Raw genomic sequence first — 11,602 nt, 5'->3', positions numbered from 1 at the left:
ATTAACTCTTGTGAACCCGTGATCCATATATGGATGAAGCTACTACGATAAATAAATACATAATCAGAGATATTTAACCACGCTTTTGTAACTCTTGTGAAGAAAGCGAATCTTACTATGCGTAATTAAATAATTTCAGAATGAATTGACCTTACTTACCGAGATATATTACTCCGAATCTGTTTTTCTGTTGAAATCTCGCGGAAACCTCATTAGCATCAATTTATTTTGATTTCCTTATAAGGAAATTGACCTTTACACTTGTATCAAAGATGGCGGTATATTTGAACTGATATCTCCGTGTGTCTTGCCCGTTTTGGATTTTACTATTCATTGTCAAACATTTGAAGTAATGTGCAGGTTTGTTGCTTGAATATTCATAATAGATACCAGAATCATCAATTTACATGTGTTTTTTTTTATCCGAGAAATATTTTACCACTGCTAATACTGCCCGATGTAAATCGCATCGGGGCTTGCTACACTATCGGCAATGGGAGGGACTTCATACCCTGCCGGAGAGCAGTGTAGGCAGGGTATGAATATTCGTTCTAATAAATATGTTAACAGCATTTCCCGCACAATTCTAAACCGCGGTATTTGAACAATACGTGATCAGTTATTTACGAGTGTAATAAAGTAACATTATACTAATAAGATGCGTAGCATCAAACATTTACTTACTATTGATGGAGTATTGCGAGACAGATGAATAGATATTTCGAGATCATGATTGTCTTTGCAAGGCGGATGCTATGAATTGATAAGGGGACGCAACTGCATATCACGAAAAGACTATCCTTTATTTGAGTTATCGCCCCTGATAGCGCCCCCTTGTAAGATGAAGTGCTTTTTCTCTATATACAGTACGCGTCAGGTGTTATGGTTCTCTTTCACCCTCAGGGTTACGAGTGTCACTCGAGTGTAGGGGATTAAGTACGCCCCGTGTTTCAACTCGGGTGTTTCCACCGGCCACCACCGGCCGGGGCCTGGCGAGTATAGGGGATTAAGATCGTAGGAAAAGGTGTGAAGACTCACAGCTGGAGACGTGGTCGTGGTCAGAGTTTTGCGACCTTTCACCTTTACCTGTACTGATTGTTTTACCATGTAACAATTCATTTACATGCTCCTTCGGATTTTGAGAAAACGTAAAATACAGTGTAGCCGTAGATTGGCTGAATGATCATGAAGTCATACGTAATTTTTATTAATTGACAACGAACTCGTGTCCTAGCTGCTATTACTCTCACGGACGTCAATTATCACAAGTATACCAAGTAAGGCATCAGTACGTGGGATGATTATCAATTTAGAAAAAATATTTCTGGTGTTTTTAAAACAAGCACTACCTCATAGAGTTTTCGTACCCGTCTCCATCGCATCACGCCACACAAAACGCCCGAACCTCGTCTTGCAGTACAAACTCTATTGCTTTATACACATGTACATGTAAATGTGATAAAGAATTTGTATATCGATTCAAGGGTGAGCAAATGGTATTGATTTGAATTGTGTAACCATAATTATGTTTTAAACATTTGATCGCTGACACGAGTAATATTGCCAACGCTACGAACCAATCAGTGAGTGTCAATCAACGCATCAGAGCGAAACGTGTCACATATCTTCACATTGTATTACATCCGCAAACATAATTCAAAAATAAGTAAAATACTCTTTTTACTTATATCTTATAGAAACATCAGCACCCGTAACCAGAAAATTATTATCAGCTAAGCCATTTTTTTATTTACTTTCATCGCACGTTCATTTTAATACTTGTTTAGGTTCATAGTCTCGTGAACCGAATCAGACTTTAGTTGGTTCATATAGCGACAATGCAGCGCAAATGTAAATATTTAAGTTCGTATTCCGTATTGTATCAAAACGATATTCAACTAGTTATTGATGCATGCCGCGCTAACAAAAATGTATCGTTTGTGTTCTAAATTTTTTTCAATTGCACACATTTCCCTTAACTTGTGAACAAATCAAAAATTTTAATGAAAAGGTGCTACAATTTGTAATACCAGAAACATATATAACAGAGATACGTAGCTCTCTATTTGCCTCGAAGTGATACCCTCATGAGCAAAGACCGATTTACCTGTGCTCGCGTGTGTGATGGGGGACAAGGCCTTCTCGATAAGGGATATGTTTGACTGGTCACGAATAAAAGGAGCCATGCACCAGTTGTACGGGTAAATAGCGATTTTATTTATCCCTAATACGCGTTTCTGGTAATACGTCCAAATATTTTTTTTAGTTTACCAGAAATTAATATGAATCTATGTAAATATACAATATACGTACATTGTATCTGCCTGTACATTGAACTAACCGAGGCGTGTGATAGAGCCGCGGGCGTGTCTGGACTCATGGGTTAATATATACTAATTATATAATTAGCGTCCGGTAGTAAAAAGGCGGTCATGAGCATATATGGCTTCATCAAGTTTTCATAATGATACCATGACAACTCTTTGTTTATTTAACATTCGGGAAAAAAATTACTTTAAAACTCTACTCATACTCAAACTGTCAAATTGTAATAATTATATCGTGGCTCTTATACATATTATAAGTGTACATGTACGTTAAGTCAGCACACTCGATACACTAGTACCGATAACATATTTTCTGTTCAATATGCCACCTCGGAATATTACGAAAGGATGTTCAAACTGTTTAGTTACGTTTCATCAGAGACTTGTGTATATCAGGATATATACGTCTCAGATTTCATGATACTAGTTTAGTTGTTCCGAGATCCAGGATTCTTTGTGATGGTAGTGTTACGATAGACCAGGTGTATAGTGTTCAATGGGGACATAAACAGACAGAAGTGTCAGATGCTTTTTTTGTTTTAGTTAAGTTATTATTATATTAATCATTCAAGACTTACTTCAAAGTCAATCGAAAGCCGAGCGGGATTTACTCGCTCGCGCTCCAATCACAATATTGCTATAAATAACACAAACACCAAGGCGGCAAAATATCGTTAAATGTTACAGTGTTTTGTTTTCTCGATTTCCCGGTAAACATTTGTGGTTCTCATCTAGCTAGGATTTAAAAACTAAAAACGTACATAATTTGGAGTGTATATGTACCGTACATTTACAACACAATACATCTGTAGTATCGCTAGTACAGATCGTGATTTCATTACATAAAAAAATATCTCCGTTTTCTCAACACCGGGCTGGGATACTGCAGATATATCACGTTTCTGGATACTGTAAGTACAAAATGTAAGTCCAGCTACAGAGTACCTGTACTGTACGACAAGGTATGTTCCAACAAACACATCACGGTATCAGGCAGTGTACCTGTCAATCATGAATCAGGACCTTTGTTCTACTAATCCCCAACACTCTTCCACACCGTGTCGCGCGGTGTCAGTAAACAGGTGACCACTCGGGTTTTGAGCCGGTGTCAGCCGGTGTTTCAACCGACATGCAACCGACTGAGTGAGTGGAAGGGATTAGACCCCGCCACTGTGGCGGTGATTGGGGACCATACCACCTGACGCGTACTGTAGTTCTATGCGAAATTCACCGTAAATCCTCTCGTTGTTTATAACACCATATTTTTTTCTATATTACGACCGATCTTGTGTACTTCAAAGCAAATATTACCAATTTCTGAAAAGAAAATCAACATTACATCAATATAAACACCGTACTTTCATTATTACCAGGTAGCATCCAGAGCTATTTTGACAAGGAAAGCCATTAAAAAACCAGACACGGGTCAACTTTTTCGCATACTACGGGAGATCCCTACGTCCATTCTATTATTACAATTAATATGACGTATATAAAATATTTTTCTGAACAACCAATCAGATGTTGTTATTTAAAGTCTAAAAAAAGAACCGTATTTATAGAAGGAAAATCCTGGTAACTTCGCGTGTGTGCATAGGAAATCTTACCTCGAATGTTCGTTCCGGGTAACCTTGTAACCACTTTATGTCATTCTGTTTAAAAGTGCGATATAAAAAACTGTCTGGATTCTTTAATTTCCTATTCAGATATATAGAAAATGTTTTTTATGTACACTGTAGCTACATGTATTCATAATGCTTCTTATTTGTGGATTCCGTTTTAATATTATATAGAGATCCGTAATTCAGTACATTTATGGACTTCCATAATTCATTTAGTTTAAACATATTTTATTGTATCAAATATATACAATAGGATTGGGCACAAGTTTTCCAACTTATATCAAGCCCTTTCCATACAATATTATATAACACATACAAAATATACAAGATGACATTAACAATGAAGTAATTATTTAGTGTGGAAGTGTGGATAAGGGAAGGGTAAGGATGGGGTGTAAGAAGGTGCAAGTATGTGAAAAGAATGTGACATCTCCTTCATTTTAATTCTTTTATGAAATAATTTAGACATTTCCACTAGTAATTGAAACATCTTTTTTTTTTTAAGACTGCGTGAATGATTTTTCTCGACCCAGATGGCACAAGTACACAATCCACTACTCGTAACTTTCAGCTTTTCAATGTTCATCATATCCCCTGCCACGGTTTTCTTTCGCTTTGGTCTTTCCTTTCCTTCATAATTCATTTATTGAATCGATCACCAAATAAAGAGGAATGATGGAATTATGTATATCCGTTGTAGATCATAAATTAATTATGGATATCCATATGTACATAAATCGTTGTTGGATATTATTTATTGATATCTACATAAATGGTGAAGTTTTTTCCACTCTGGCTTACCACATTTCAGGTAATCCAGTAGCCCAAGTTTTCTCAGGTCCTACACCATGTCTGGTTTAAGGCCAGACATATGGAGGAAATCAAGATGCTCGCTCATCATTGAAGTTCAAAACATCTTCCATTTTCTTCCTTTTTTTTTAACCTGATGTCCAGATCTTGAATTTGATGGTATTTTTGTTAATATAGGCATGTATGTTCATGACATGACTCGCTGTCCATGACCTGCTTTTAAAAACTAGAACCTTGGTCATTGTTACCTGTGAGAAATTATGCCATGCATCTTCCTTGTGCGAAGATTTTTAATCTGTTGGAACTTTATTAGTGAACTTTGTGACCATGACCTTTGACCCATTTAAAAAACAATAAACCAATGCCACGAGATGGTTACATGTAGGACAGGACTTTCATATTAGACATGTTTGTTCTTTGTGTAAAGACATTTCCACTGGAATTAATTTCTTGCGGACCCCAGCAATCTTGAGTTACATTGTCTTCTGACAACTCTTGTTATTTCAAAGGTAAAAATAAAACACAAAAAATAAATGTTTAAATAAGCAACAAATTTATTTTCAATTAAAAAATAAACAAAAGTAAAATGTAACAATTATTGGAATGGTTTTAGTCTCAAAATAAGCAAACTCTTCATAGAGCATGTGAACTTGACCTGTCAGAATTATGTATTTCTGGTTTCAGGTATCAACTCTCACACTTTGGCACAATATCTATCATAAACAGAGCACAGTCTGTACAGATTGATAATTATCTTACAAATAGGACATATCAAAACAACACAAAAATGATTACTGCATATATATCACTTAAAATGCAAAGTTTTGCTACCATGCCATATTACCAAGATATTGTGAATTCCTGTTATTCATATGCATCCATGTATTTCAATATTTGAATGTGAAACTACATTTAAGAGCAATCCATATTTTATATTGGGCACATGTACATTGCACACATTTGATTGTCAGCACTTACAATTTATTGCACAATTTACATCACATGCACTACTTGTGCTATTTTTGAAAAATGATATAAAATTAACCAAAATATCAACATTAATAACAAAGAAAAAAGGTATGCCATATACATCATGTACAATCAAATGACCCTGTAAAGTAATATCACTATATATATATATATATATACAGTGAAACCTGTCTAATCCAACACCTGACTTTTCCGACAACCTGTCAAATCTGACACTACCGTATTTCCGTTATGCCAAGTGTAGTCAACAACAAATACCTGACTTTTCCGACACCCTGTCTAATCCGACCAAAAGTGGCACTACCACATGGTGTCGGATTAGACAGGTTTCACTGTATATGTATATGACCCTTGACCATCAAAATCTTTTTAATGTTTACAAAATATACCTCCATCATACTCCTTATTTCCACACTCAAAACTATGTACATGTGTTAGGGTACACACATGTATGTACTTTACAAAAATTATAGTTTTTCATTCAAAAATCATTTTTACATGTAGTACTGTTGGCACACCAAAGTTTGAATCAAGACATTTATATTTGCCTTTGACATTGTATGATGTCAAAAACTATGAAAAGATTGTTTAGTCCACATGTTTGATAAACCTAGATGACCAGATCAGCAGTCATAATGATGTATTGTTTTATGATTTGTAGTACACATATATACATGTACCAGTTATTCTTTCAAACATATTCATTGCTTGCGATCTTTGTAGACACGTTTTTTTCTTTTATGTCTTGCCAAAAGAACAAGTCTATTTTGTTTTTCCATCACTTGTTTCAGGGCAGAATGGCCTCTGTGGTTTGTTGCCCTGAGGTAGCTCTCGGTAATAATATCATTCATTTTTTCTAACCCCTGCTGTGAAAATCTGACAAGGTTTCCATGAAGCTGGAACAACTCGCTGACATGGTATCGAAGTGTGTGTATGTAAGGAGTTATGTCCCGACACTGATATAGAGAAACATACATATTGCACCAGCTTTCAGCCTTAACCTGAAAATCTTCTGGGATAGGGGATTCAGATCTCAAAAGTACATTTATTTCTGAAAAATCATCCCACAACTTTTGTATCTGGTCAGCTCTTTCTCTGTCAGGAAGAAGATCAGATGCCTTAAATTTTTCCATCAGTTTTAGTTTCTCTGGCCCCATCAAATCCCTGTACTCTAACTTTCTAGTATCTTTGTTAACAAAAAGTTCAAATGGAATACCCATTTGCTGCAATACATTCTCTAATGCAGCAACATGCTTGATTTTTGTTCTATCCAATTCAACAAATGTTGCCTGCTGCGAAATATTATCCAACACTCTCAGTTCTGAAACTAAAAGGTTAAAGAGCTTGTCAGTTATTCTCAGAAAAAGATGTAACTGATCTAATACTACTTGAAAGGGTGTAATGCATGGAAAAAGAGGCTGATTTACAATGGAATAAGTCTGTACTTTTTTCCGTTTTGAGGACCTGCCAGTTGCTGGGATATCCATAGGCTCTGATGATATGTAGGATAGCCTTGCACCAAGAACCGGGTCTTTCATCGACCACCTTTTTGCTAAATTTATTCTTTCCTTTTTCTCACATTTGCAGTATATACAGGAATGTGTAGCTGCAACTGAAGAAATTCCAACAGCAACTAACAAAAATTTATAATCACCACCTAAGTAAATATTCACAGTAAACTCTCGATCACCAACCTTCAGCTTACTACCCTGAAATTCTGCTACATCCTGCTGCAGATCATTTAGTGCTATGTTCAGTTCTGCATACTTCTCTTTTGTTTGGATAATACATAGAGGATAACAAATCTGATGTGCTGAACCTTCATTGACAATATTGAAAGCAAAATTAACCACATGCAGCCTTTTCCCGACCCGAGTACCATCGCCTGATATTTTTACCTTCAAATTGTTATCGGGAATGAGGTCACTGTTTTCTAACAATAACTGTGAAACTACATCAACTAGTCTCTGTTTCAATGACTGTTGTACCCCAAGTCCATCTGGTGTGTTGATGATTTTGAAATCTTTATTCAGACTTCTAATATACTCTGCTATATTATGAGCACGAGGCATACTCTTAAACAGTGAACTCAACTCATGATAGGCTTCCTGAGACACATTAAATGTATCCAAAATATACAATAAAGCATTAATACTATCAAGCTTAGTTTCATCTACATTTTCAATGTCATCCTCATCTGCCTGAAAAAGTTTAATAACTTCTTCTCTACCATTTCTAAGAACAGTAACACTAACTGGTTTACAACCATTGAGTTCCAAGTTTTCAAGGGCATTTTTACATTTCTCGTTGTCTTTTTTTTTCATTTTCATCTGGTATGAAGAAGAACACTCCTGCATTGATTTTCTTTTTCTAGTACTACAGACATTCTCATAGTTATTTTTACATTGTTTGTCTCCATTCAGAGGTTTGTTCAATTCATTTTCCAAAGATGAAATCTTTTCAACAAATTTCTGTTCTTTTTTCTTGGTGTTAGTTACAAAATCACAAAACTTCCCTTCAATAATAGTTTTTTCTTCCACACATTTCATAAGTTTGTTTTTCATTTCTTCAACTCTTATTTCAGTTTCATGGAGGGCTAATGATACATCCCAAGAGAATTTGGAATGACTTATGGAATGTTTATAGCGACTAAACTGGTTTCCACCTTTCACTTTGGCTCGCAGGCCATTTGTTTTAAGCCTATACAACTCTGCCCTTAAAATATAAAGGTCTTTGTCATTTGTTTTAAATGAAAGTGATAGATCATTTTCTAACTTGGTTTTAAATTTTTTGACAACATCTAATGTTAATGGTTCCTTCCATTGCTCCTCCAACATAGAAAAAAGTGTTGCTTTAGACAAAACCACCATAATTTAAAAAACAAAAATCAATCATTAATTATTTGCAATATACAACAATCAGGAAAAAAACCGAGACGACGGATGAAAAACAATCAGAAAAAAATATTTCAAAAGTCAAATAGTTATATAGTCTATATATAACTTTACATGAATTATAACTGGTTGCTGTTAAGCAGTTTTTGAACATCAGATCTGTTTCCTGCCATCCGAACAAACGAAAAAGTCAGTTGATTTCCCCTTTCCAGCTGATACCTTTCCACATGATCAGGGTATAGGACATAATCTTCAAGCGGTTTCCTTGTATGCATGTAGAATTTCACTGTTGATGTCAAAATGTAGAAGTTGTCGCATTCCTCGTTGACAATTCTATAATCCCAACCTTCCCCTAAATAGTGGTTTAATTGACTGCGTTTGGATAACTTATAAATTGTTTTTGTCCTTGTAACTTTATGGGGTGCCCCACAGTTGGATAATTTTTTGTACTCCTCTTCAGTGATTGGTAATTTTATCTTCACTAGGCTATCTGCCTTAACATATGGCCCCAGGCTTTCTTTTATGGCAAGAGCCAGTGTCTTTGAGAATGCTGTTGAAGGTCTTGGGAGTGTGATAATATTCTCAGCTTCAATAGTGTCATCATATTTCTTGTTCCATCCTGAAAAATGGAGAAATATAATAATAATATTGTAAAATATATGCAAAGAAAGTTTAAACTTAAAATAGAGAAACAAAATGAATACACAGCAAATAATTTTAGGAGTAAGTTGTCTTTGTAGTGAATTAATACGACTAAAAGTTATTCGGAAACAATTGTACCAGAATCTTGTTTTTATATTAGAATGCCCGCATCAAGCGCTTTAGTGCCCCGGGGCTTTCCGTCGCTACCACATGTATAATCTTTGCAATTCAAAAAGATGTCTATATATAGCTACAACTCGCAACATCGATATAAATGCTGAAATTTATCGTAAAGTATTGTTAGGATCTTCTTGAGAAACAAATGGAATACCTGCCATTTCAATGATTAAAATGCCGCATGTATCAAAGGTGTGTTCCACACTGTAGCTTGATAATGTTTTACACATGGCCAATGCCCTTATACTGTTAAAAAAAGAACAGTGAATATAATATATATATTATATAGTCAATATAGATCAGCTGAATATTTACCTATGTAATGAACTTTGACATATCCAGATCTAGATTGATCACTCTCAACCACTTCTACTGGATATATTCCAGTAGTCCAGCTAGTTTCTGGAACTTTTCTGGGCCTGGCCCTTGGTAAATGTGCGGTGTTGTTCAGCTCACTGAAACAATAAAAATGAACTTGCTACTACTTGCTATTATTTCAAAAATACATAATTTACATGCACATTCCAACACTTCAGGCAGGCTAAAGCAGATCGACATATATTAATGGCGAGTTGACAATGTGGACGTTATACTTAAGTTATAATCTTGCCATGGCAGTCCAGATTAACTTAACATATTGGAGAAAGTTAAAAATCAATGCATATATTATAGGTATAATACCCCCCACCCACCCATATTGGGAAAAGTTTAAAATCAATGCATATATTTCAGGTTTATAAATATTCGTTTAGCAGTTGCAAAGTCTCCTTAAAATATTCAATCTAATATTCCCACACAAGATCTTGAATTTTATACCAATTTATAAATTCGAGTACGACAACTTTATTGGGCTGATCATGAGCTGGAGGCTAAGCCAAGACAATCTGAGACAACTCGTTCAAGTTACCATGTTATTAAATATAAGGTCACATTCAAAGTATATAATGATTTCCCTGGTATTTATTGTTAAAAATCAACAGTAAAAGTTGAAGCAATATACCCGAATTCCTTGTATTTATATTGCCGCAACCGTGAAAAGATGGGTACATTTTTGCGTCGACACCGGATATCAACATTTCTATCAACAGCTTTAAAACCAATTCACAATAAAATATGGGTATACCTCTACTTTTGTTAAAAGATTATTGATTCAAACGCTATACATATATATGTACTTACAATATACTTACTGGTATGACTCCAAAACGTCACCATTTCTATTTTTTATGTGCCGGAGCCTTGAGCGTGACGCCTCCATTTTGTTTCCCATGCTGTTTCAGGGAAGGGCAGATAACTCCGTTGATACCAAGACAGAAAAGCGCGCGTTTTCGTGATATGTATTCGAGTACTTTTAATAATTTGGTCAAACAAGTGCGGTAACAATACCGAAATCTTTGATAATTATAAATTTAATGTAAATAATTAGATAAAGCTTTAGTTAATTATCTATTTAGCTTGAATCTTTACAATCCTTTCAAAACAAATGTGTAAGGCCTTTGTTACAGAAAAGTCTAACGTCCGCTCTCCATAAACACGGGACTTTAAAAGTTCGTTTTGGGATGGTTGTGGTGCGATCAACATAATTCATCACTGGATGTTAAGTTTACTTATATTTATTAATCCACATGAAAATCCCGAAGGTACAATATAATCCAATGAAGTTTCATCCATCTTCCACACTATCGCCGGCGCATTCACACATTTAACAGTTCACACACATTTAAACAAATCTAAGTCTACATATTTACATCCTAAATATGTACATCCAAACGGCACTCAGTCTGTTTAGACTGAAAACTACTGGAAAACTGCTTATGCAAAACGTACAAGTCTTTTTATACTCCCTGAAAGTTAATTAATATTTATAAATTGAGGATGTGGTCAATTGACCAATCATGACCTTTACCCCGAAATATGGGCGTATCTACACCCCATAACGTCATTTCTAATTACAGCCCTAGGCACTGACCACTAGTTCAACGGACCGTGTGCTACCTAATAACGACTGACTTTCAGGTGCTACCGTTTGGTTATGGTTTAAACCTAAAACGGGTTAATATAACTACTGATCTAAGGGAAGCAACTCGAATAGATTTGGCTGACTATAGCGTATAACAACTCTGGGTCACTTTGAACACAT

The 11,602-nt window shown here is 35.3% G+C and overlaps 1 protein-coding gene across 2 annotated transcripts; it reads right to left on the bottom strand.

Moving 5' to 3' along the window:
• Window positions 1–5,346: 5,346 nt before the first annotated feature.
• On the bottom strand, window positions 5,347–10,751 carry LOC117319683. 2 transcript variants are annotated; one of them, XM_033874445.1, is made up of 3 exons: window positions 10,653–10,751; window positions 9,778–9,917; window positions 5,347–9,262 (listed from the first exon to the last, which is right to left on the bottom strand). In XM_033874445.1, exon 3 carries the CDS (start codon window positions 8,617–8,619, stop codon window positions 6,451–6,453), a length of 2,169 nt encoding a protein of 722 aa, XP_033730336.1. In that variant the 5' UTR covers window positions 8,620–9,262; window positions 9,778–9,917; window positions 10,653–10,751; the 3' UTR covers window positions 5,347–6,450. The 2 variants fall into 2 exon arrangements, with proteins under 2 accessions (XP_033730336.1, XP_033730337.1); XM_033874446.1 differs by having other exon boundaries at window positions 8,629–9,262.
• Window positions 10,752–11,602: the final 851 nt, after the last annotated feature.

Source organism: Pecten maximus, unplaced genomic scaffold (assembly GCF_902652985.1).
Source record: "Pecten maximus unplaced genomic scaffold, xPecMax1.1, whole genome shotgun sequence".
In the NCBI taxonomy this organism is placed as follows: Eukaryota; Metazoa; Mollusca; class Bivalvia; order Pectinida; family Pectinidae; genus Pecten; species Pecten maximus.
This window is presented reverse-complemented; position numbering and strand designations above follow the sequence as displayed.

Excerpts from the sequence above, each read along its gene's own strand:
- LOC117319683 (XM_033874445.1), bottom strand. The coding sequence starts at position 8,619 with ATGGTGGTTTTGTCTAAAGCAACACTTTTTTCTATGTTGGAGGAGCAA.